The sequence below is a fragment of the Stegostoma tigrinum genome, chromosome 11 (genome assembly GCF_030684315.1).
Source record: "Stegostoma tigrinum isolate sSteTig4 chromosome 11, sSteTig4.hap1, whole genome shotgun sequence".
Classification (NCBI taxonomy): domain Eukaryota; kingdom Metazoa; phylum Chordata; class Chondrichthyes; order Orectolobiformes; family Stegostomatidae; genus Stegostoma; species Stegostoma tigrinum.
The window spans coordinates 36141973-36167686 of record NC_081364.1 but is presented as its reverse complement, the minus strand read 5'-3'; the positions used below and the strand labels follow the sequence as shown (position 1 = coordinate 36167686).

The following is a 25714-nucleotide window of genomic DNA, read 5'->3' as shown; positions in this document are numbered from 1 at the left end:
ACATTCTCCCTGTGTCTGCCTGGGTTTCCTCCGGGTGCTCTGGTTTCTTCCCACAGTCCAAAGATGTGCAGGCCAAGTGGATTAGCCTGCTAAATTGCCTGTAGTGTGTCCAGGGACATTTACGTTAGGTGGGTTAGACATGACAAAATGCAGGAATAGGGGAATGGGTCTTGGTGAGATGCTCTTCAGAGGGCTGCTGTGGACTTGTTGGGCCAAATGGCTGTTTCCACACTGTAAGGATTCTACGACTCTATGTTGCGGGTAGATAACGGCACAGTGAGAATGTCACTGGACTGGGAATCCAGGAAGACACGGATGACAATTTAGGATCGGGTTCAAATCCCACTACAGCAGCTGGGGGAAAGTGAAATGCTATTCATTGAATCTGGAATTGAAAGCTACTCTCAGCAACAATGACCACGAAACTATCATTGCATTTCATCAAAAACACATCTGGTTCACCAATGTCCTTAACTGAAGGAAATGTGCTGTTTTTATGTGCTGATCTCGCTTGCAAGTACCTCCATACCCACAGCGAAATGGCTGACCCATTGTCACTGCCCTCTGAAATGACCTAACAAACCATTCAATTTAAGGACATTTGAGGATGGGCTAGAAATGCTCTCTTTTGAGTAATACCCACACTTTTTGTTTCTAATCATTTGGGCCATGTGGGTGTTGCTGGCTGCCCAGCATTTCTCACCCATCCCTAGTTGCCCTTGAGAAGGAAGTGGTGAGCTGCTTTCTTAAACCACTGCAGTCCTCCTGCTGTGGGCTGACCCACAATGCCTTCAGGGGAGCCAATTCCAGGACTTTGACCCCGCAACAGTGAAGGGATGGTGATATATTTCCAAGTCAGGATGGTGAGGGACTTGGAAGGGAACTTGGACGTGGCGGTGTTGCCATATATCTGCTGCCCTTGTCCATCTAGATGGAAATGCTTGTAGTTTGGAAGGTACTGTCTAAGGTTCCTTGGTGAATTTCTGCAGTGCATCTTGTATATAGTACACTACTGCTACTGAGTTTCGGTGATGGAAGAAGTGGATGCTTGTGGATATAGTGCCAGTCAAGCGGGCTGCTTTGTCCTGGAGGGTGTCAAGCTTCTTGAGTGTTGCCGGGGCTGCACTCATCCAGGAAAGTGGAGAGTATTCCATCACTCTTCTGACTTGTGCCCTGTAGATGGTGAACAGGCTTTGGGGATTCAGGGGAGTTACTTGCTGCAGTATTCCCAGCTTCTGGCCTGCTCTTGTAGCCACTCTGTTAATGTGGGGAGTCCAGTTGAATTTCTGGTCAATGGTAACCCTCAGGATGTTGATTGCAGAGGATTCGGTGATGGTAACACCATTGAATGTCAAGGGGTGGTGGTTAGATTGTCTCTTATTGATGATGGTCATAGCCTGGCATTTGTGTGGTGTAAATGTCAATTGCCACTTGTCAGCCCAAAAAGATCCCATGCAAGAATTAAAAATACATTTAGCTGTACTCTAAGTTGGTAACTCCCTCACTCCCAAGTCTTGAGCTTCACAAATTCAGGCCTAAGGACAGACTGGAGGTTTTGCTATTCTTCCAGAATGCATTCTCTTCAGTCTTGGGAGTCAGGCAGTGACCTGGCTTCAAAGCTGCTAACTTTTATCTTGATCCTGACAGTGAAATGGGCAACTCATTTTGTTTCTCATTGTGTCCACCGTGATCAAGCAATGGTGTACAAAGGATAGAGAACAGGATGAGATTCCTGCACTTCTTTCGTACCAGCTGCTCCAGTTGAACAGCTATATCAAATAGTTACTGGACTACAGCTTCGCAAGCATTATTTCTGAGGTCCCATATCCCACCTATAACTGTTGGCCAAAATGTGTCAACCATCTCACACATTGACACCATGTGGTCTACTACACCTGATAGGACTGCTCCTTTTCATATACATCCTGATGGTCCTACTGCCAAATAGGTAAAGTCAACCTTTTTGAAACAACCGCTGAATCCTTAGTTGTGTGTGTATCAACAACTCTGGTGGTGATAGATCACAATGAAGTAGGGTGAGCTAATAATTTAGCAATGCTTGATAAAGCTTTTTTTTCAAAAGGAACTTGCTAACCTGACTTCATGCTTGACTTCCCTATTTGAATGTTGATATTTCTGTGAGCTTGTGAAGTGTTAAAATCCAGAGCTGGCTACAAATTGGTTGAAGCACTCATTCGCGAACTGTGGTCCAGTGGAAAATTGATTCAATGCTGACGGTGGCCGATAAGGCGTAAGTGAAGTAGACTGCTTTGTCCTGGATAGTGTCAAGCATCTTGAGTGTTGTTGAAGCTGCACTCATCCAGCCAAGTGGGGAAAATTCCATCACACTCCTGATTTGTGCCTTGTAGATGATGGAAGGCATTGGGAAGAAAGTGGGTGAACCACTCACCTCAGAATTCTTTGCATCTGACCCGCTCGTGTAGCAACAATTTTATGTAGCTGTTCAGGTTCTTGTCAATGGTAACCCACAGAATATTGATAGTTGTGTATTCAACGATGGGATTATCTTTGAATTTCAAAGGGAGATAGTTAGGTTCACTTTTATTCATTGTCTGGCATGACTGTAATTTGCCACTTATCAGCTCAAGACTGGAAGCTGCACAGGTCTTGATGCAAACTAAATCAGTATCTGAGGATTTGCAAACGCATTGAATGATGGACAATCATCAGCAAACATCTTACTTCTGACTTTACGATGGAGGAAAACTTATTGATGACACAGCTGAGGGTAGTTAAGTCAAGAAAATTAGTCTGAGCAACCCCTGCAGAAATGGTATGGGGTTGAAGATGAATGATTTCCAACAACACCACCTTCCTTTGTGCTAGAAATGCTTCCAACAAACAGAGTTTTCTGTTTCACCTGACCTCAAGAGTCCACTGCTTTCAGTCCATGGTTGGGCCAACGCCGTAATGCGGTCAAGGTTCTGAGTGCCCCTGGCAGATTTCAAACTGAGAATCAATAAGCAGCTTATTCATTTGCAAATGCTGCTTGATGGCACTGTTGATTGAGGGTAGATTGCTAACATTCAGCACTTTACCACATCACTGAGAGGATGTGTCAGTGTTGTAGCTATACTGGAGCAACTTGGCTGGGGTCATGGATAGTTCTGGTCCATCAATCTTCAGGGCTATTGTTAAAATGTTGACAGGATTATAGCCTTTGCAGTATCAAGTAACCTCAGCCATTTCTTGATAAAGCATGAAATGAATTCAATTGGTTGAAGACTAACAACAGTGATGTCGGACCCCAAAGGTGGATGCAGAGATGAACCAGCCAGTTGGTACTTCTGCCCAAAGATGATTCAACTACTTCACCTGTGTCCTTTACAGAGGCATGATGAATTTTACCATCATAACTTTATATAGTCAAAGCTTAGGTCTGCAGAGTCGCTTAGCTCCGTCTGCCACTTGCTGTTTAAGCTGCTCGGCTCGCAAGTAGTCCTGTGCTCTCACTTCACCAAGTTGACATCTCATTTTTAGGTATGCCTGGCACTGCTCCTGACATGTCCTCCAACACTCTGTTCCATTTAGCACTGTGGCAGTGCCACACTACATGATGAATGATATCCTCGCCACAAAGTCAGAATCTTCTCGCAAGGATTGCACAGTTGTCATTTATTCTAATACTGCCATTCATGTGGAAATCTCTAACAGGTAGATTGGTGAGGTCAAAGTCAAGTCAATTTTTCCCTTTCGTTGGTTGCCCAATCCAGCAAATATGGCTTCAAAACTGCCAGCGGCCTAAGACAAACCTAGAGGTAGTGACGGTGGTACCTGGGAAATTTTCTGTCACATGTGATTCCATGAAAATGACTGTGTCGGGCTGTTACTTGCGAAGTCTGTAGGATAGCCCCTCCAATTTTGGCACAAGCCCTCACGTGTCGGCAAGGTGGAATTTGCAGGGTCAAGAGTGCTGTGTTCTTATTGCTTCCAGTGCTGGGTGGTCTGTCCAGTCCCACTCCTCTCTTTAGATTTTTCAGCATTTAAATACAACGGTATTTAACAGTTAAATACATTGCTAGGGCTCTGCAGTCACATACAGATAGACTGTGTAAGGACAACGCATTTCCCTCCCTTAAGGACATTAGTGAACAAGGTGAGTTTTTCCAACAATGGTTCAAACTCATGTCCACTTAGCCTGGGGTTCTCAATTCCATGCCGAATGACATGATCCCTCTATCACCAGCTCCCTTATTATTATAAGTTAGCAATTCCAGAGGTACATGTTCAAAATGATCCATGGTTGTCAGTAATCTCAATCTATGTCAGGTTCGGGATCAAGAGATGGCACTGATGATCCTGCCTCTCTGTGTGAAAACAGATGTCCAAAGATCTCTGGTTAGTTTCCTGAAATATTTTCACTGCTGGAAGAAAGACAGCACAGCCATGGAGATTCTAAAACCAGATAAGTACCGTCCCATTTTTGTAGTGCCCCTAGCGTAAGTGCAACAAAAGGTTCAGAAGAATAGGGAGCAGTTATCTATGTCCTCGGTGCTCAGACCTCAGGATGTACTTGGAATTTTGAATGTAAGTTTGAGATAAAAAGAGAAAACTCACAATGTGAGAGTCCAAATGAGCCTTAAATTTTCAAAAGCATTGTACAGTCTTTGTTTGAAGAAAAACTGACTCAGATTTCACTGGATAATTAAATATTTGTACAAATAAATAAAAAACGTTTGAAACACTCAGATCAGTGGAAAAAGCAAGCATTTTTTCTCTCCATTTCTCCTTTCTGACTTACTGAGTACTTGCTGCATTTTCGATTTGTATTTCAGATTTCCAGCATCTATAGTAATTTGTTTTGTGCTGAATTGGACTTCGGGCAATTTGGCTACAAAAAACAACTATTCATTCAACTTTCACTTATCCAGAGACTTTTGGTCAGATCTTGCTTGGCAAGTTGCAAGTTGCAGAACAGTAAATGCCTGCACTCGGCACTTTGAATCTGGGAGAACAAGCACACAATTGTGCACTTCCTTAACCAAACACATTAATAAATACGGGTATTTATTCTAGAAATAATTTAATAAGTGTCAAATCAGATACAGAATGCCTTAGGACAGGGGCATATTGAATTCAGGGAACACAAAACAAGATTATAGAAACATTTCCCTTAAAATTTCAGAAAACAATTAGAAGGTAACATGACAAAATTCTTCTCTGGGTCAAAGTTCACTTTAAGTGTTAGGAAGACTGTCTGGAAGTAATCGAAACTCACCACATTTTTTTTTAGGCTGGATGGACAAATCTAATGTTGTGCACTGTTTAGTTTAGTCCATAGCCACAATGAATTTGATGCTATTGAACATAATGAAATGGGAAGCTAGAATGAAAGATGCTGCTGATGTGCAACTTACAATAAACAGTGCGTCTTGGGCAATTTCTGGATTTTTAGATTTTAAGTGCACATGTGCTGTCATTAGGAAGTTGCTACCTGGTTTGTGCATGAATAGCAGCAAGTGTTGTGACCATTATTTTCACAGTAAGTCTTGTCCATAACTCTCTTAGTAACAGGATATTACGTAAGAATTAAAGATGATGTTTGCACATTTGAGATCTTAATAACACACTGTAGTATTTGTACAAAATAAAAAGAGAAAAGTGGGGGTGCTTGCCTCACATTGACTGTCCAAATCTCATTGTTAGAATTATGTATTTGGCGATGAGTGTCTAAGATATGTAAAGAATTTTGCAGATGCGCTAATTGGTAAAACAACCGTCAATGACAACCAAATTTCAAACAGCAATTTAGGACTGTAAACTAAGCAATTTGACAGAATGAGTTTGAGTGAAAGCATGTAGAAGTCAAAAAACAAGCCACGACATTCAGCTGATGGTCATACTGGTTACCAAACGCTCCTCAGCCATTTCTTTTTCGAAAGTAAGTAGGAATGCTCAAAATGTATTTGATGCATTGTATGTCCAAAGGTCTCCATTTTCACTCCTGAATTTTAAGCTGATTTTTATTGCATTTCTGATTGCAATGCTGGAGCTATAGCGCATGTACTTCATGCAACAAAGAAAAGGTTTTGGAGACAGGGTATGCCACAGTTACTCGAGGGTAGCGCAGCTGCAATCAGAATAGACACTGAAGGAATTTGCTGGAGCTCCAGCAGGGACTTAAGTAATTTAACTAAAGCTCACTGAGACTGTGAATATTACTGACTGACTTGTTTACTGCTAGAACAAGATCGTTCCTTTACTGATTAGTATAATTCTCCATCATGTTTTTAATCAAGGTTCGTCAATTTGATTGCCAGGAGAAGTTTTTCAACGTTTACGACATAAATGGGAAAGACTACATCTTCTATGACAGACATATATTATTTTGGCAAGATCCTAGATGCACCTGATGGGTGTAAAAAGAAGTAATTCATCCCCAAGTGACTTGCTCTCCAGATAAAAATTAGTTTGAGGGCAAAAGTTAACATGTCGGGTTGAAAAGGTAACTGAAGAACACAGGAAGCTGATGAGAAGAAGATAACTACTCAGTTGCTTTAAATTGCATTACAATCATGCAAGCAAAATATTCGAAAAATCACTTTTCTCAGTATTGATGTTCAATTTTCACAGCATTTACTTACATGTTAGAGGAAAGATATGATGAACAGACTACACTGTAAAACACTAACAGACAGAAAATTGAAAGCTTCAAACAAACAAGAGTTGAGAAGAAACATTTTTCCTCATGCCCCACTGAGCTTCTGGAATGGGCTGTGTAAAAGTAGCCAATGTAATATTAATAAATTCTGCCCACAAAAACATTGATGACAGAGATGATCAGATGATCTATGATATCACTTGATAATGTGCAACTGTTGTAACTAAAGTTCAACTGTCAAGAGGTAGACATGGATAATGACTCTCAACATCTGCTCAATATTTTTAACATTGGGATAATATTTCTTGTAAAAATTCTTTGCAGGAGGGTAAGTATGTGGAACCTTACAAGCTTATATGAAGAAAACAGATAGATCACACCATGAGCTAGACAGATGGACATAAATGTCAGAAACTCTATTTCCATCACTGACAGGACAAAACCAAAGTTACATTTTGATCAATCCTGCCCTCAAGTTTCACCAACAGAGGGACCCTGTTATGAAACATAAAGACCACATTGCATCAGATCAGAGTGGAAACAACTCTTCCTTGTTTCAGCAGTTTAAAAGTCCTACAGACACTTTCACAGTGTAGGAAAATTGTGGGGGTAGAATGTCAAGTGGATGGGGTTGGGGTGGAGCTGATTGAAGAAAAGGATGTCAGGTCAGTGAGGGGGATTGTGTAGAGCTTGTGCATGGAGAACAGGGTGGCATGTGGGTGAAGGCGATAGGGTGTCAAGTAAGCAGGTGTGCTCTAAGGGTAGGATGAGGGAACAATTCAGTGAGATTGCTAAATCTTGGGGCATTAGGTCCAATGGGGTTGGGTGTCAAATCTGTTGGGGTCAGGCAATGGGCTGGTGTGTTGGGTATTGGCGTTGTGAGGTCTAGGGAAGTGGTGGGTGATAATGTAGGTTTAGTTTAACAGCTACCCAGGAGTTAGGATAAATTTTTAGTCCTTTAACTATCCCTCAAAGTAAGCTGTGTGAAGGTTTCCACGTGGTCATGATACACATATCTAATCTACCCAGCCACCAGAATTTCTGGGCCTATTGAGCAGTTGTGAGCTAGCAAAAAAGATCAGCATGATAAGCTGATTAAGAACTAAGAAAGCCTGTTTAAGTTTAGTTTCATTTGTTAGAACTCACACTGATTTTCCGTGTTTCTTTTTAAATCAGTTTTGGTTTGGAGCTATGAACTGGGACTTGTGAGCTGAAGATGACTAGTGGACTTTGGGAACAGCTTGCAGGTAAAAGGAAAAGATCAGACCAAACAAGCTTTTCTTCATTTTTGAGGCCAGGCCTGGAGATTAATTGCAGACTGAGGCTCAATTAAAAGAGCTGCAACAGACACAGCAAACCCAGGAGATGGGTTAAACAGATAGCATAAGTTGAATATTAACAACATCAGTTCAATTACAGAATCAATCATAGACTCCCTACAGTGTGAAAACAGGCTTTTCAGCCCAACAAGTCCACAGTGAACCTCAGGGCATTCCACCCAGACCCATCCCTATAACCCAACTAATCTATATAACTCTGAACACTGTTGGCAATTTAGCATGGTCAATTCACCTAACCTTTGGACTGTAAAAGGAGCACCTGCAGGAAACCCACACAGACTTGGGGAGAATGTGCGAACTCCACACATACAGTTGCCCGATAGTGGAATTGAACCCTAGTTCCTGGCACTGTGAGGCTGCAGTGCTGACCATTGAGCCACTGTGCTGTCCCAGCAAGCTCCTGGCAATTGGTTCTGCAAAGTCTGGGAGAGACCCTATATTAAAGAAGATAGCAGACATTGAATCAAAATTGAGGGCTTGGGGAAAAAAATAATTATTCTATCAGGGCAGGACCAGAGACAAAATTGTTTTTTGAACTACGTTTTCTGGAGGAGGCTTTAACTGCTGCTGACACAACATGGAGATTTGAAATAATGTGAACTGCAGATGCTGGAGAATCCAAGATAACAAAATGTGAAGCTGGATGAACACAGCAGGCCAAGAAAAGCAGATATTCACCTGCGCATCTACCAATGTAGTATACTGTATCCACAGTACCCGTTGTGGCTTCCTCTACATTGGGGAAACCAAGCAGAGGCTTGGGGACCGCTTTGCAGAACACCTCCGCTCGGTTCACAATAAACAACTGCACCTCCCAGTTGCGAACCATTTCCACTCCCCCTCCCATTCTTTAGATGAAATGTCCATCATGGGCCTCCTGCAGTGCCACAACGATGCCACCCGAAGGTTGCAGGAACAACAACTCATATTCCGCCTGGGAACCCTGCAGCCTAATGGTATCAATTTGGACTTCACAAGCTTCAAAATCTCCCCTGCCCCGTTCACCCAGCTCCACACTTTGTTATCTTGGAGATTTGAAAGTTTTCTACCTAATCTCCCATGCAAGCTTTTGGAAACCAAAACAGTAGAAAGTTAATTAGAAGTATTATGACCCATACTAAAGTGATCTGAAAAGGTTACTCTGATCAAAACTTCCAGGACAGCAATCGAGTCCACATCTATGCCTGTGAAACAATGCATTGTGAAAATCATTTAAGTAGTCTTATCCGTTTTGTTATTTTCTTCTTTGTATCTCTTAGCTATGTTTCTTTGTGGGCTTGTCTTTTGTGTGATGGGAACTGAGGAAAAATGTTTCACGTTTAAAGCAGAGGCATTAATTAAATTGGTAATTTAAACATTTCTCTGCTAAAATCATTGCATATTTAATAAATCGCTAAGTTTGTGTTTGGAGATACAAAACCAGTGTCTGGAATGAATTTTTCTTAAAGTCTGGGATTAGTTTGTTCAAAATTTTAATTAGGAATCATTGGATTAGATATTGAGGGTCTTCAGAGGTTTGATTTTACTGTTTTATGAAAATAGGTAGAAAAGTTGATTTGGTTTTGCTGTCTGTCTCCATGTCACGTTGTGGAGGTGCCAATGGTAGACTCAGGTGGGCAAGGTCAGAAATCACACAACACCAGCTTACAGTCCAACAGGGGTATTTTAAAACACAAGTGTTCACAGCTTCAGTCCTTCTTCAGGAGCTCTTAGGACTGAGGGTCTAAAAGCTTGTGTTTTCTAATAAACCTGTTTGACTTTAACCTGGTGTCATGTGATTACTGACCTTGTCCGTGTCGTGACTCATTAAAGATAGGTAAAAATCCTGTGGAGCTCAAAATTACTGTAAAAAAAGCTGTTGCAATCTTTAGTCAGAGAAATGATGTGCCACAACTGCAGGTAACAATAGAACAAGCTACATCAGAGCATTTCACTCAGGAATGATTTGCTTTGTAGAGCAAAGCTACTACAAGCACTGCTCCTCTGATAAGTACAGATAAGTTTAATTTTGTCTATATGTTATGATGTGGGGTAACTTCCAGTTTGATTTCACAGCATTCCTGTGATGGGAGAGAATTCCCACAGTGCCTTGTCTGAAGAAATTGTTGGCAAGAGGTATATGGCTGCCAGCACAAATATAGATGGGAGAAGTAATCGAGATCAGCAAAAATGACTATAAAAGCTACTCAAGCCAAACAGAATATGGTAATGGCAAATCAGAGCACTGCAGATACTTCTCCTAAGGTGCCTCATTTTGAAACCTGCAGAACCCTGAAGCATTCTTTTTGTAAGTGAGAATATGACCTTGTGGAAATATAGTGGAAAAGGTCGAAAAAGTAATGTGTCCTCATGTCATTCTCAGCTCATTTGTATTTACCCATTCAAACCATTGGCAGCCTGATAGGTTTTTAGGTATTAACAGATCAAGGGAATTGGGGAAAAAGTAAGAATATGGCATCAAGGTAGAGGATCAGCCATAATCACGTTCAATGGGGGAGTAGAATGGAAGAGTCAAATGGCCTACATTTGTAACTAGTTTGTGTACACTATCCAGTGGCGAATGCCTGTTTAACAGACAACTCCTTTTGAAGTTGGTTTCAAGCTGTGATGCATTGATAGGAAGGCAAAAAAAGCAGGGTAAAAGACTGATAAAGAATCACATAAGATACTGACGTACTATGTTATCATGCAGAGACATTCACAATCCAGAGGATTGCACTGTTCAGAGGCTTATTTTCCAGGGTGAATGGACTGTTGTAAGATGACACAGTCTCAAGGACAGAGGGGGCAAGTTTAGGGGTGAGGGGAGGAGAAAATCTTCCACATAGAAACTGGTGGCTGCCTGGAATGCACTGCCAGTGGAGTTGTTGGAAACAGGCTGATCTTGATAGGCACATGAACAGGAGACAAACAGATGTTCTGAGTCCACTCCTGGGCAATAAGTAGCAGGCCTAAACAGGGATTAGGAATTCGGCACAGGTTTGTTGGGCCGAAGGCCTGTCCCTGTGCTGCACTGTACACAAGGCTAAACAGTGAAAGCTTCAGGAAACATATATGTCACTATCACATGCCTCAGTGGAGGCATGAAACAAACATTTTCAGATGAAGTTCATCAACTGATCACGTGGCTGGAAAGTCTCTTTTGTATTGTGTGTGTGTGTGTGTGTGTGTGTGTGTGTGTGTGTATTTGGGAGGGTTTGCAGGAGGAGGATAGATCTTTCCAGCACAGTTTAAAAAGATACAATATTATGCTCAATGTGGACACATGGATTTAGACACACCTCGTGTTTGTAAAATTAAAAATAGACTTGAAGGGGTCAGTTGACCTTGTTCTTTGCTGCTAAGGTACATAGAATTCCTAAGGTTTTAAAGATAGTTGCTATGTCTGGGCAAGAATTTAACGTAGAAACAGAGTTTAGGACATTCCTTGAGAAGGAATCACAATGTCACAGACCTCTGCAGTGGAATAACAGCTGCCCTTATCCAAATACAGAAACTGATTCACAATTGGCCCCCAGACCTTCCGGTTGCAGAGAAGAATTCCAAAGAATGGGGACATGAAAGAAGTTATTCTATCACAATGATGGGTGAAGCGGTGAAATTCAGTCCTTATTGTATGTCAATGACCAACTTATCACAGACCATTTGTGAAGACAATGAAAGATGACATGATTACATGACAGAAACCAGTTTTGTGATGGGAAGCACTTAAGATCCATCAGGGAAGCATCAAAAGTGTGAGTGAAAAGTTTCCTGATCAGCAAGAACAAAAAAAGCTGCCTAAAGTTCATCAGGAAAATGAAAATTTGGGCTGGTTTTCACCAATCTTTATGAAGAAATAAACTAGAATTTTGTGACAGGATCTCAATCTGAGCTCAACCAGTGAAGCCAGAGAAACATTTGACCGTAAACTGTTGCAAACTTGTCATTTTCACTTTTGAGATTGTATTTCTTCAGTAGATCAAAAAGATATCATTAACTTTCAATGTTTTGAGTTTTCATCTTTAAAGAAGCAAGGAAGTTTTGGACTTTGAAGACTTCAGTGTATGCTACCTTTTTACTCGTAATTAGAACATTTTCTTTACGTCTGTGTGAGTGAATTCTGCTTACAAATATATATCAGGTGTTGAGTGATATCCACCTCATTAAAGGATTACAAGAAAACATTGTATTTTTCTGCTCTAAATAATCATGACACTCTGATGGAGTTTAAAACATTTTTGCTCTCCAATGACACATGTATCTTCAGTCCACTGAGAGGTAAAGAAGGGGAGGACCGTCCTGTCTGTCCTCTATTTGTAACGATGCAGAGAACAGTTGTATTCTAATGGTTACTTTTCGCTGAACCAATTGTGAAAAGCAGTCTGGCTTTCAAGAATAAAGGTAACCTGGAGGTTCTTGTGGTACAGTGGTAGCGCCTCTACCTCTGAACTTGGACACCGAGGTTCACGTTCTACCTGCCCAGTTATATAGAACATAGAACATAGAACATAGAACAGTACAGCACAGAACAGGCCCTTCAGCCCACAATGTTGTGCCGACCATTGATCCTCATGTATGCACCCTCAAATTTCTGTGACCATATGCATGTCCAGCAGTCTCTTAAATGACCCCAATGACCTTGCTTCCACAACTGCTGCTGGCAATGCATTCCATGCTCTCACAACTCTCTGCGTAAAGAACCTGCCTCTGACATCCCCTCTATACTTTCCACCAACCAGCTTAAAACTATGACCCCTCGTGCTAGCCATTTCTGCCCTGGGAAATAGTCTCTGGCTATCAACTCTATCCATGCCTCTCATTATCTTGTATACCTCAATTAGGTCACCTCTCCTCCTCCTTTTCTCCAATGAAAAGAGACCGAGCTCAGTCAACCTCTCTTCATAAGATAAGCCCTCCAGTCCAGGCAGCATCCTGGTAAACCTCCTCTGAACCCTCTCCAAAGCATCCACATCTTTCCTATAATAGGGCGCCCAGAACTGGACGCAGTATTCCAAGTGCGGTCTAACCAAAGTTTTATAGAGCTGCAACAAGATCTCACGACTCTTAAACTCAATCCCCCTGTTAATGAAAGCCAAAACACCATATGCTTTCTTAACAACCCTGTCCACTTGGGTGGCCATTTTAAGGGATCTATGTATCTGCACACCAAGATCCCTCTGTTCCTCCACGCTGCCAAGAATCCTATCCTTAATCCTGTACTCAGCTTTCAAATTCGACCTTCCAAAATGCATCACCTCGCATTTATCCAGGTTGAACTCCATCTGCCACCTCTCAGCCCATCTCTGCATCCTGTCAATGTCCCGCTGCAGCCTACAACAGCCCTCTACACTGTCAACGACACCTCCGACCTTTGTGTCGTCTGCAAACTTGCTGACCCATCCTTCAATTCCCTCGTCCAAGTCATTAATAAAAATTACAAACAGTAGAGGCCCAAGGACAGAGCCCTGTGGAACCCCACTCACCACTGACTTCCAGGCAGAATATTTTCCTTCTACTACCACTCGCTGTCTTCTGTTGGCCAGCCAATTCTGTATCCAAGCAGCTAAGTTCCCCTGTATCCCATTCCTCCTGACCTTCTGAATGAGCCTTCCATGGGGAACCTTATCAAATGCCTTACTGAAGTCCATATACACCACATCCACAGCTCGACCCTCATCAACCTTTCTAGTCACATCCTCAAAAAACTCGATAAGGTTTGTAAGGCATGACCTACCCCTCACAAAGCCGTGTTGACTGTATTTGATCAAGCCATGCTCTTCCAGATGGTCATAAATCTTATCCCTCAGAATCCTTTCTAACACCTTGCAGACGACAGACGTGAGACTTACCGGTCTATAATTGCCGGGGATTTCCCTATTTCCTTTCTTGAAGAGAGGAATTACATTTGCCTCTCTCCAGTCCTCAGGTACGACTCCAGTGGAGAGCGAGGATGCAAAGATCTTCGCAAGTGGCGAAGCAATTGCATTTCTCGCTTCCCAAAGCAGCCGAGGACAAATCTGATCCGGGCCTGGCGACTTGTCAATCTTAATGTTTGACAAAATTTTCAGCACATCAGCTTCCTCTATCTCTATCCATTCCAGCATGCACACCTGCTCTTCAAAGGTTTCATTCACTACAAAGTTGGTTTCTTTCGTAAAGACAGAAGCAAAAAACTCATTTAGGGCTTCCCCTACCTCCTCAGGCTCCACACACAAGTTCCCTATGCTATCCCTGATCGGCCCTACTCTTTCTTTGACCATTCTCTTATTCCTCACGTAAGTGTAAAATGCCTTTGTGTTTTCCCGGATTCCTTCTGCCAAGCCTTTCTCGTGCCCCCTCCTGGCTCTCCTCAGACCATTTTTGAGCTCCTTCCTTGCCTGCATGTAATCCTCTCTAGCTGAACTTGACCCTAGCTTCCTCCACCTTATGTAAGCTACCTTCTTCCTTTTCACTAGAAGCTCCACCGCTCTCGTCATCCAAGGTTCCTTAATCTTACCCCTTCTTGCCTGTCTCAGAGGGACATATTTACTCATCACTCCCAACAACTGTTCCTTAAACCATCTCCACATGTCTATAGTTCCCTTACCATGGAACAACTGCTCCCAGTCCATGCTTCCTAACTCATGTCTAATCGCATCATAGTTTCCTCTTCCCCAATTAAATATCCTCCCATTCTGCCTAATCCTCTCCTTCTCCATAGCTATGTAAAATGTGAGGCAGTTATGGTCACTATCACCAAAATGCTCCCCCACCACAAGATCTGATACCTGCCCCGGCTCGTTTCCGAGCACCAAGTCTAGAATGGCCTCTCCCCTCGTCGGCCTGTCAACGTACTGCGTTAGGAAACCCTCCTGAACACACCTTACAAAAACAGCTCCATTCAAATCTTCTGCTCGAAGGAGGTTCCAATCAATATTAGGAAAATTAAAGTCACCCATTACAACAACCCTACTGCGTCCACACTTTTCCAAAATCTGTCGACCTATGCTTTCTTCAATCTCCCTGCTGCTATTGGGGGGCCTGTAGTAAACCCCTAACGAGGTGACTACTCCCTTGCTGTTCCTAATTTCCACCCATACTGACTCAGTAGGCAGATCTTCCTCGACAAAGGAAGCTTCTGTAGCTGTGATACCCTCTCTGATTAGTAGTGCTACACCCCCTCCTCTTTTTCCCCCCTCCCTATTCTTTTTAAATGTTCTAAACCCTGGAACATCCAGCAACCATTCCTGCCCATGAGAAACCCATGTCTCTGTTATGGCCACAACATCATAGCACCAGGTACTGATCCATGCTCTAAGTTCATCACTTTTATTCCTGATACTCCTTGCATTAAAGCAAACACACTTATGTACTCGCATTTCTGAAAAGGTTGGTTAGAAAATAGATACATTTTTAAACAGGCACTCCATTTTTTTAAAATTTACTCATGAGACTTGGGCATTGCTGACTGACTAACATTTATTCCCCATTCTGCATGGCTCTTGAGAAGGTGGTGGTGAGCTGTCATCTTGAACAGCTGTAGTCCACGTGCTGTAGGGTCCATTAAGGAACGCAATGCCCTTAGGGAGGGAATTTCAGGATTTTGAACCACCAGCATTGAAAGAACATCGGTATGTTTCCAAATCAGGATGGTGATGGCTTGGAGAAGAACTTGCAGGTGGTGGAGTTCCTATTTATCTGCTGCCCTTGTCCTTCTGGATGAAAACGGACATGGATTTGGTAAGAGTAGTTTTCGGATCTTCAGTGAATTTCTGCAGTGCATGATGTAGATAGTAAGTGCAACTGCTACTGAGCATTGGTGGAGGAAGGGGTGAGTGCTTGTGGATGTGATGCCAATGAAGTTGCTTTGCACTGGATGATGTCAAGCTTCTTGATTGTTGTTGAAGATGTACCCATCCAGGCAAGTAGGGAGCATTTATCACACTCCCAATTTGTGCCATGTAGTTGGCAGACAGGCTTTGGGATGTCAGGAGGTGTGTTACCCACCGCAGTATCCCTAGCCTCTGACCTGCTCTTGTAGCCATTGCATTTATGTGATGAGTTCATTTGAATATCTGGTCAATGGTAACCTCCAGAAGATTGATGGGGTTGGGTGGATTTGATGATGGTAACACCACTGAATGTCAAGGAGGGTGGTTATATTGTTTTTTTATTGGAGATGGTCATAGTCTGGCATTTATATGGTATGCAACCTACTTGCCACTTGTCAGTCAAAGCATTAATGCTGTCCAGGCATTTGAAATAGACTGTTTCAGTAGCTGATGAGTCGTGAATGGTGCTGAACATTTTACAATCTTTGGCAAACATCCCCACTTCTCACTTTTTGATGAAAGGATGGTCATTGAAGAAGCACCTGAAGACGTTTGGGCCTAGGACACCACCCTGGTAAACTCCTGCAGAGATGACTGATCTCCAACAACCACAACCATCTTCCTATGTGCCGGGTATGAAACCAAGTGGTGGAGAGTCTACCCCCAGTAGCCATTCCACTTTTACTAGGGCTCCTTGATGCCACACTCAGTCGAATGCAGCCTTGGTGTCAAGGGCTGGCACTCTCACCTCACCTCTGAAATTCAGCTCTTTTGCTAAGTTTGAACCAAGGCTGTAATGAGGTTAGGAGTTGAGCGGCAGAATCTAAACTGGGCGTCACCGAACAGGTTAATACTGAGCACTTGATAGCACTGTTGATGACACTTTCTATCACTTTGCTGATGATCAAGAGTAGACTGACGTGATGGTAATCGGCTAGGTTGGATTTGTCCTGCGTTTTCATATGCGGACAATTTTCCACATCGTCTGGTAGATACAGGCAACTTTGTAACTGTACTGGAACAGCATGGCTAGGGAAGCGGCAAATTCTGGAGCACACGTCTTCGGTACTATTCCCGGAGTGTTGTGAGGGCCTGCTCTTTGCAGTATCCTGTGTCTCCAACCGTTTCTTGAGATCATGTAGAGTGAATCGAATTGGCTGAAGACTGGTATCAGTAGTGCTGAGGACCATTGGAGAAGGCCAAGATGGATCATCCAATTGGAAATTCTGGCTGAAGATTGCTGAGAAATGCTTCAGCCTTGTATTTTGAACTGATGTGTTAGGTTCTTCTATCATTGAGGATGGAAATATTTGTGGAACGTCCTCCTCCACTGAGCTGTTGAATTGTCTACCAAGATTCACGACTTGATGTGACAGGACTGTAGAGCTCAGATCTGATCTGTTGATTATGGAATACTTTGCTCTATCCATCACTTGCTGCTTCCATTGTTTGACACAGCAGTAGTCCTATTTGGTTGACACCTCATCTTCAAGTATTCCTGGTGTTGTTCCTGGGATGCCCTCCTGCACTCTCCACTGAACCAGCTTTGATCCCCTGGACTGATTATAATGGTTGAGTGGGGGGGAGCGGGGAGAGAGAGGTGGGGGGAGTGCATTGGGATGTGCCAGTCTATTGTGCTAGAGCACAATTCTGCATCTATTGGTAGACGAGAGCGCCTCATTGAGGCCCATTCTTGAGTTGCTAGATTTTTTTTGAAGTTGGTCCTATTTAGCATTATGATAGTGGGTATTCTTAATGTGAAGGAAAGTCATTGACTCCACAAGAATAATGTGGCAGCCACGAACAACTACTGTCATGGCCTGCAGATGGCACTTGGTAAGGACGAGGCCAAGCATGTTATTCCCTCTTATTGGTTGTCTCACCATCTGCTGTAGGCGGAGTCTAGCAGCTATATCCCTTAGGGCCCAACTAGCTCTATCAGTCGTGCTACTGCTGAGCCATTCTTGTTAGTGGACATTGAAATCCCCCACCCATAGCACATTTTGTTCCATTGCCACCCTCAGTGTTTCTTTCAAGTGTTGTACAATATGGAGGAGTATTGATTCATCAGTGGAGGCAGGATGGTGCGTGGTGATCAGCAGGAGATTTCCTGGCCAATGTTTAACCTGAAGGCATGAGGCTTCAAGGGGTCCAGAGTCAATGTTGAGGGTTCCCGGAGCAACTACGTCCCGACTGTGTACCACTGTGATGCTACCTCTGCTGCGTCTGTCCTGCCGGTGGGACAGGATATATCTAGGGATGGTGATGGTGGTGTCTGGAACATTGTCTGTAAGGTATGATTCCATGAGTGTGACTATGTCAGATTGACTAGTCTGTGAGACAGCTCTCCCAACACCTCCCAGATGTTAGTTAGGAAGGCTTTGCAGAGTTGACAGAGTTATTTCTGCTGTTGTCATTTCCTGTGCCTAGACCAATGGTCCTTTTGCTTTCATTACTTTGTTGAGAATTCATAGTGATTGTTACGACTGAGTGAATTGCATGGCCACTTCAGAGGGCAGCTGAGAATAAACAACATTGATGAGAGTCTGGAGTCATATGTAGGCCAGACCTGGTGAAGTGGGAAGATTTCTTGCCCAGAAGGACATTAGTAAGCCAGTTGGATTTTTCAACAATCAACAATTATTTCATGGTAATCAGAAGATTCTGAAGTCCAGAATTTTTTTCTTGAATACAAATTCCACCAACTGGGTGGATTGGAACCCAGTTCCCCAGCACATTGGCTGAGTTTCTGGATGAATACTGTAAGCAATAATACTAGTTGGCCATCACCTCCTCGAAAATCATATTTTCCAGAGTTTATGGATTCCATTGTATTCTGATGGCAAAAGAAAATCCATACAAATAACATCTAGGAGTTCAACAAATTCTTGAACACAAGTCTTCAATACTATTGCAGGAATGTTGTCAGCAACAAAATCATGGGCTCTTATCTTATTCAAGCATCTTGTCAAAGGCCTTCTGGGCATCCAAATAGATCACATCCACTGGCTCTCCTTTGTCTAACTTGCCCACTACCTCCTCAAAGAATACTAACAGATTTGTCAAGCATGCCTTCACTTGAAGCCATGCTGCTCAAAACTATTTTACCATGCACTTCCAAGTATTAAACAATTCCATCCTTAATGGAATTTAAAACTTTACCAATAACTGAAATCAGGCTAATTGATCTATAGTTTTCTATCTTCTGCCTCCCTCCCTTTTTAATTAGGGGTGGAACATTAGCCCTTTTCCAGCCCTGTAGGACCCTTCCTGACTCTAGCGATTCTTGAAAGATCACCACCAATGCTTCTGCAATCTCCTCAGTTACTTCCTTTCAACCCTTGGGTGTAGTCCATTTGGTCTGGGGTGTTTATCTACCTTCAGACCTTTCAGCTTCTCCAATACATTCTCCTTTGTGATGGCTACTACACTCACCTCTACTCCCTGACTCTCCTGAAGTTCTGGTATGCTGCTAGTGCCTTCCACTGTGAAGACTGATGCAAAGTCCCTATTCAGTTCCTCTGCCATTTCTTTGCTCCCCATTACTACTTCTCCAGCCTCATTTTCTAATGGTCCATTGATCACTCTGCCTCTCTCTTAGCTTTCAGATATCCCAAAAAAAACCAACAATCTTACTTTACTTGACTGGCCAGCTTTCCCTCACTTTTCACCTTCTCGCCACTTATTGCCTTGTTCCCTGACTTCCCTTGTCAGCCATGGTTGCTTCATCATCCCCGTAGTATGTTTCTTCTTCCTTGTGATGAATTTCTGCTGTATCACCCGAACTACCCCCAGAAACTCCTGCCATTGCTGCTCCACCGTTTCCCTGCTCAGTTCCCCATGCTATCAACTCTTGCCGGCTCCTCCCAAAACAATCTGATGTCTTGTAGTTCACCTTTATACAACTGTAATGCCATTACATCTGATTCTAGCTTCTACCTCTCAAACAGAAACATCTGTTCCTAGGGGTCTACAAGAAAAATAAACCCTCACATAGAAAAGAAATGCTTGTGCCTGAGTGTCAAAAGGACTTTCAGAATATCTTAACAGGGAATTTAATGTTCCTCTGAATCACAGGATGATGAAATACAATAAAATACAGGTGACATTTGAATCAATCATATAAATGGAAGGAAAGCAATAAATCAGGTCAGAATTTGTATTAACAGGCCATCAAGAACTGACCGTACACCCTGAAATCCCACAAAAAGCATAATGCTTTAACTCCATTATTCAGTTATATTCCGTGAAGCTGGCTCTCTTGATATTACCTCCTTAACTGTAGCATTGCCGTTCATCGTCCCACAGTTACAACCATAACATTGCCTTTTATTTTGAGATAATAAGGCTATGTACAATGAATTCTTTCTGCCTGGCTACTAAAAGAACAAAACTTACATGGCATAACAATCAGGCTGATGGGTTCTTTCTGTGCAATTGTTCTCGTTTGGGAAAAGTGTGCAAAACATAGGTAGTCTTCCCGGCTATCAGATGACTGGACATTTGAAAAGTAAAGATCTCCATTAAGCCCCTGGGAAGCTCTGCTGTTTTGCTGTATGCGCTGTATCTCTGAAAATTAAAACAACATTCATGAAACCATAAAATTTGTTTAAACTGGTGATTTGTTCACACTCTTTTGCAATTTCATTTCTACAATTCATAAAAAGCCATTAATTTCATCCCAACAATTGATGGTACAATTGTAATAATAACGCCAATGATTTACAAAAATTAATAACACTGATTTTCATAAAGGTAGCTAGATCTAACTTTCAGATTCACAATTATTCATTTGGATCAAGAGAAGTGCTGTTTATTCTGACAACTGGTAATGCAGTTAAAAGGAAATCTAACGAAAGCAAGAACAAAATAAGGCCAATTTGTTGATTAATCACATCTCTCTGGTGTGCTAAATATTATAGCATGGAAACTCAAATTGCAAAACTTTCATGATTCTCTAAGTACAACTACCACTATTTACAGGGAGCATATCAGTGGTACATACAATTTGCCTCTCACTACTGGTGGATGTTAAGACCAGAAAGGTACGTAACCAACTTTATTTTTAACATGAAACAGGAAATCACACTTTCTGTGCAACTGTCTGTCCAAATAATTACCATATGCTTCCAGAATCTCATCACTCATGCAATCCTAATATAATGAAATATGAACAGCTGGAGACTAGACTTTGAGTTCAGAAAAGCCTTTTAAATCAAAACATTCAAATCAGAGATCTGTCTCTTATTCAATTTAGTTTTCTTGGGATCTCTAACATCTCACCTTATGCTTTACAGTAATTCAGTATTACTGACACAAAGCAATAATTCATGACATCTTTCTTTTCATTTACAATGTCAGCACCGTCAGTTTTCAAGATGTCTACATACCTCTTAGCTATATTGTTTTTCCTAACATAGTTGCAGAAGATGCGCGTTCATCTTGATACCAATGCATTTTTTTACTTTTTTTCAAAATTCTTATTTTCTATATTCTCACCTTTTGATTTTCTTTATATTTCTTCAATTAACCAAGACTATGTTAATTTTTGCATTTTTGTGCTCAGTGTTTGCATTTTTATTTATTTTGTATTATCTCTCAGTTTGATTTAGTTTTCCTAAATGATGTATATGATGTGCCTCTGCTATGTAATATTTTAAATGTTCCAAATGAGTCTATAAAATCAATGTAATTTCAGAGTGACAGCTGTTACAACAGAAGAATTGTAAAATTAAAATTGATTTTATTCCCCAACCTTTTCATTTACATTTTAGTTATTTTGTTTGCTATCGGTGAAAATTTCATAATCAGAAACAAAAAGTCTATTGAGGCTGAAGAAGACATCAACAGATGCAATAATGACCAAAGTTAACAATTTAGTTAAACAGCTGGCTGGTATGTGCTGTCATAAATGTGTAAGAAATGGCACTTACTGCTAGTCATCCAATAAATATTTAATGGAAGTGGCCCACTGGGAGGGTTGCATGGTAATACTACAGCATCTCCCTCCTCAACTTCAAAATGTTTTGTACTCTCTTTTGGAAATCTGGGGATAGCTGGAAAAAAACAAAGGCGTTACTCATAAAATGCATAGTCGCTAGAAACGGAACATGTTAATTTCAAGTATTAAATAAAGCAATGAGGGCACAAGCCAAACAGACAATCTCAGTTAAATGAACTAGATCCCTGTTCAAGGTCAGTAAATGTCAAATTTCTTATTTCATTAACTGCATCATGATGCTCATACACTACTCAATGTGTCACACCCACAATCATCGCCTACCAACAATCTCCATCAATCATGATTCTATCATGACTGTAATCTAATTCTTGTAGCTTTACATTGTCCTCACATACATGACGCTACTGCATGTCTCACAGGCTCATCTCACAGACTGTATGCACCGCCAACTTATTCAGTCTGCACAGTCGTATCATCTGAACACATTACACCACACTTAGTAGCATATTTTCCTCACTCTTTCGGGGTAAGTCAGCACATAATTGCAGGCATTGGTTGTCACGCAGCCAGGTCCAGGCAAAAATGCATGTTCACACTCTAGTGGAGAAAACCATTCCCAGCAAGTGGTCATCACTGACACTGTGGCTAATACGAACATAAGAAATAGGAGCAGGAGTAAGCCATCTGGCACATTGAGCCTGCTCTGCCATTCAGTAAGATCATGGTTGATCTTTTTGTTGATTCAGTTCCACTTACCATCCAGCCTCTATAACCCTTAATTCCTTCACTGTTCAAAAACCTACCTTTGCCTTAAAAACATTGAACAAGGTAGCCTTGCTTCACTGGGCAGGAAATTCCACAGATTCACAACTCTTTAGGTGAAGAAGTTCCTCCTCAACTCAGTCCTAAATCTGTTCCCCCTAATTTTGAGGCTATGCCCCGGAGTTTTAATTGTACCTGCCAGTGGAAACAGTGTTCCTGATTCTAGGTTCTCTATTGCCTCCATAATTTTATGTGTTTCTATAAGATTCTTTCTCATTCTTCTAAATTCCATTGAGTATGATCCCGGTCTACCCAATGTGTCCCCATGAGGCAACCGTCTCAACTCCAGAATCAACCTGCTCTGCACACTTTCTAGTAACTTACTTTCTCGAGTAAGGAGACCAAAACTGTACACCCAGAAACTTCTGCACAGCAGCATGCTGCAATTTTTCACCATTGTAATAAAAGTGGGACTAAAACAAGTAGAAATGATTATACACCGATAGTTAATCTTCCTAACATCCCAGTTCTCCCACCTCGCTCAATTTCATCTGATCCAGAGACTACAAATGCTACCAAGTTTGCTTATGCCCCCAACTCTTGCCTGAACACAACACTCCTTTTCTCTCTTTCTCCACTTGCATATAATATTACTGCAACTGGGCAAGTAGTGGAGATGAAAAAAAAATTATTCACCACCATGTTCACAGCCACTGGGTCAAAAATGCACACTGTACTTTAGAGGGTTGGTTAGAACTGCAATGTGGGCATAAATTGCCTCCAGGCAATGAAGAAAGCAATTGTCGCACAGATGCCAGGTCACCAGAGGGCAAGAGCAAACCTGAATTCTGCTAAGATAAACTTAAATGAGCACTTTGCACGGACAGGGCATAGTACATCACAGGCTGGATACTGAGTGGAAGGCACTCATCCCCAAAGGTTTCCCAGAAATTACAAGGTATAAAGAGTGTTATGAAACATTGTGCACTTGGCTGGATGACTGCCAACACTGCCATCCATGAAAATGTGCCCTTTCGATTAGCACTCCACTGTAAATGTTTACTTGCTCATAAGCTGTCACAATGCAGTGCACTGATGTTCTGAACCAACTCACCAATGTTCCTTCACCAGCACCTCTTAAATGTACAACTCCTAACATGTATGACAACAAGGGAAGTTGGTGCATGAGAGTCTCACCTACCTGCAGGTTACCCTCCAAGGTCATACCATGCTTTCACAATCACTGCATCAAAGCTGGGCATTCCCTACCTAATAGTGCTGTAAGGATACATTGGCACAGACTACAACGGTTCAAAACACTCGCTCAAAAACATACCATTCAGGGTCATTACACATGGGCAATAAATATTGTCCTTGCCAATGAAAACCACTTCATAGTGAACAACTTAAAATAAGAATTGGCAACACTCATCTTTACGTACTGTTAAATCCAGGTGTGAATGAGTTAGAGATGGGCTTCAGTCAGCTTGGATTAAAAAATAATCTCACCCAACCTCAGTGGTTTAAGGTCCTAAGCACATTTACCCATGAATGTTGAAGCTGCCATGGTATAATTCAAAGAATCATGGGGAATTTACTCTGTATCCCAAACAATCCTGGAGTCTCATTGACTGTAAAATGGACAGTAATACAGAAAATCCACTGCATTGCACATAAAATGCTTTAGAAATTTCAGAGACTTTAAGTCACTCCAAATGTAGGACTTTTTGTTGTATTTTTCCCATCATTGCTTCAAATGTCATGTGGAAACAAACTCTTCAGTTCCGAATTGGACAGTCACATAACACTACAGCTCAGCACCCTCAGTCCAACTCAACCCTTCCTATGACTTTTGACTGTTGTGATTTGTACCAGCCTTCGCCACTTCCTTCCGCAGCACCTTCTGCACGAAGAAGTTGCCCCTTAGGTCCCTTTTAAATCTTTCTCCTCTCACCTTAAACCTATGCCCCCTAGTTTTGGATTCCCCCACCCTGTTGTGAACCATCCAAGGGTTCAAAAGAGATTTACAAGGCTGTCACCCAGGTTCGAGGGTTTGAGCTATGGGGAAAGGCTGAAAAGGCTGGGTTATTTTCCCTGGAGCATCAGAGGCTGAGAGGGTGACATTATCGAAGTTTATAAAATCCTGAGAGACATGGATAGGGTAAGAATTGCTGAGGTAATTTTCAACTTGTCATATGTTTCCATTGCACAAGGGAAAAGTAAAGTCAAGTATTGAAATACACAAAGAATTAAGATTGCATCAATAGTATGTTTGCAATTGATGTTTTCATCTTTCAGACACTATTTAAATGCATCACAAGGTGTTATTTCTTTACCACTTAGCACTGGGAAAAGAAAGAACTTTTAGAAAGTCTCGTCCATTTTCCAGTGATTGTGAGGAACAGGACATGCTTCCCTGCTATTTGGTATTATGGAATTATGACGACAATTAAAGAGATTGCAAGTCCATCTGGTGAGGGAATTGGGGAAGAAAATTATTAAGAACCTTAATGTGGGCCAGTAGCTCTGCTGCAGTTAAAGTGCAAGTATTTTGTTCCAGAACAGGACAGTATTCTGGCTGGCTGAACAACCTGATGCAGCGGGCCAGAATGGAAAAGTATTCCATTTTCCATTATAGTTTATCAACTTGATGAACAGAAACAATCACCTAAAAATGCAAAAAAAAAAGAATTTGGCACCAAAAAAATACATTCCACAACTGAAGTAGGAACATTTATTGGAGACATTCCATGTACTAGAATGGTAGAAACATTTCCTTTAACAGAAAAATATGTGCTTTGTTTGGTTCAAGACTTAATCAAAGCACATGCCATTCCAAGTGTAATATCATCAGCCCAAATTCAGAGCTACTTGTGTTCAAAATCCATACTGGATTATATAATCAAGCTGACAGTTCAGTGCTGGGGGAAGGTTGTACTGTTGGAACACAGTATTTTGAAATTAAAGCTCTCTCTGCCTGTTTATGTGTGAGAAACATTGGACAGTGAAGAAGATTATGCCAAAGTTGAATGGGACCTTAACCAGATGGGCTGATGAATGGCAGATGGAGTTAATTTAGATAAATGTGAGCTATTGCATTTTAGAAACGCAAATCAGGGCAGGACTTATACACTTATACAGGGTCCTGGGGAGTGTTGCTGAACAAAGAGACCTTGGAGTGCAGGTTCATAATTCCTTGCTGGTGGAGTCGCAGGTAGACAAGGTTGTGAACAAG

The 25714-nt window shown here is 41.8% G+C and overlaps 1 protein-coding gene across 14 annotated transcripts in view; it reads right to left on the bottom strand.

Moving 5' to 3' along the window:
- Positions 1–25714, bottom strand: part of chl1b (cell adhesion molecule L1-like b) — an 818676-nt gene that overhangs the window by 417742 nt on the left and 375220 nt on the right. For all 14 annotated transcript variants that reach the window (XM_059649905.1, XM_059649903.1, XM_059649914.1 and 11 more), the window contains 2 exons: positions 21689–21811; positions 20154–20324 (listed from right to left, as the gene is read on the bottom strand). In XM_059649905.1, coding sequence (XP_059505888.1) covers positions 20154–20324; positions 21689–21811 — 294 coding nt within the window. The remainder of the gene's footprint in view (positions 1–20153; positions 20325–21688; positions 21812–25714) is intronic.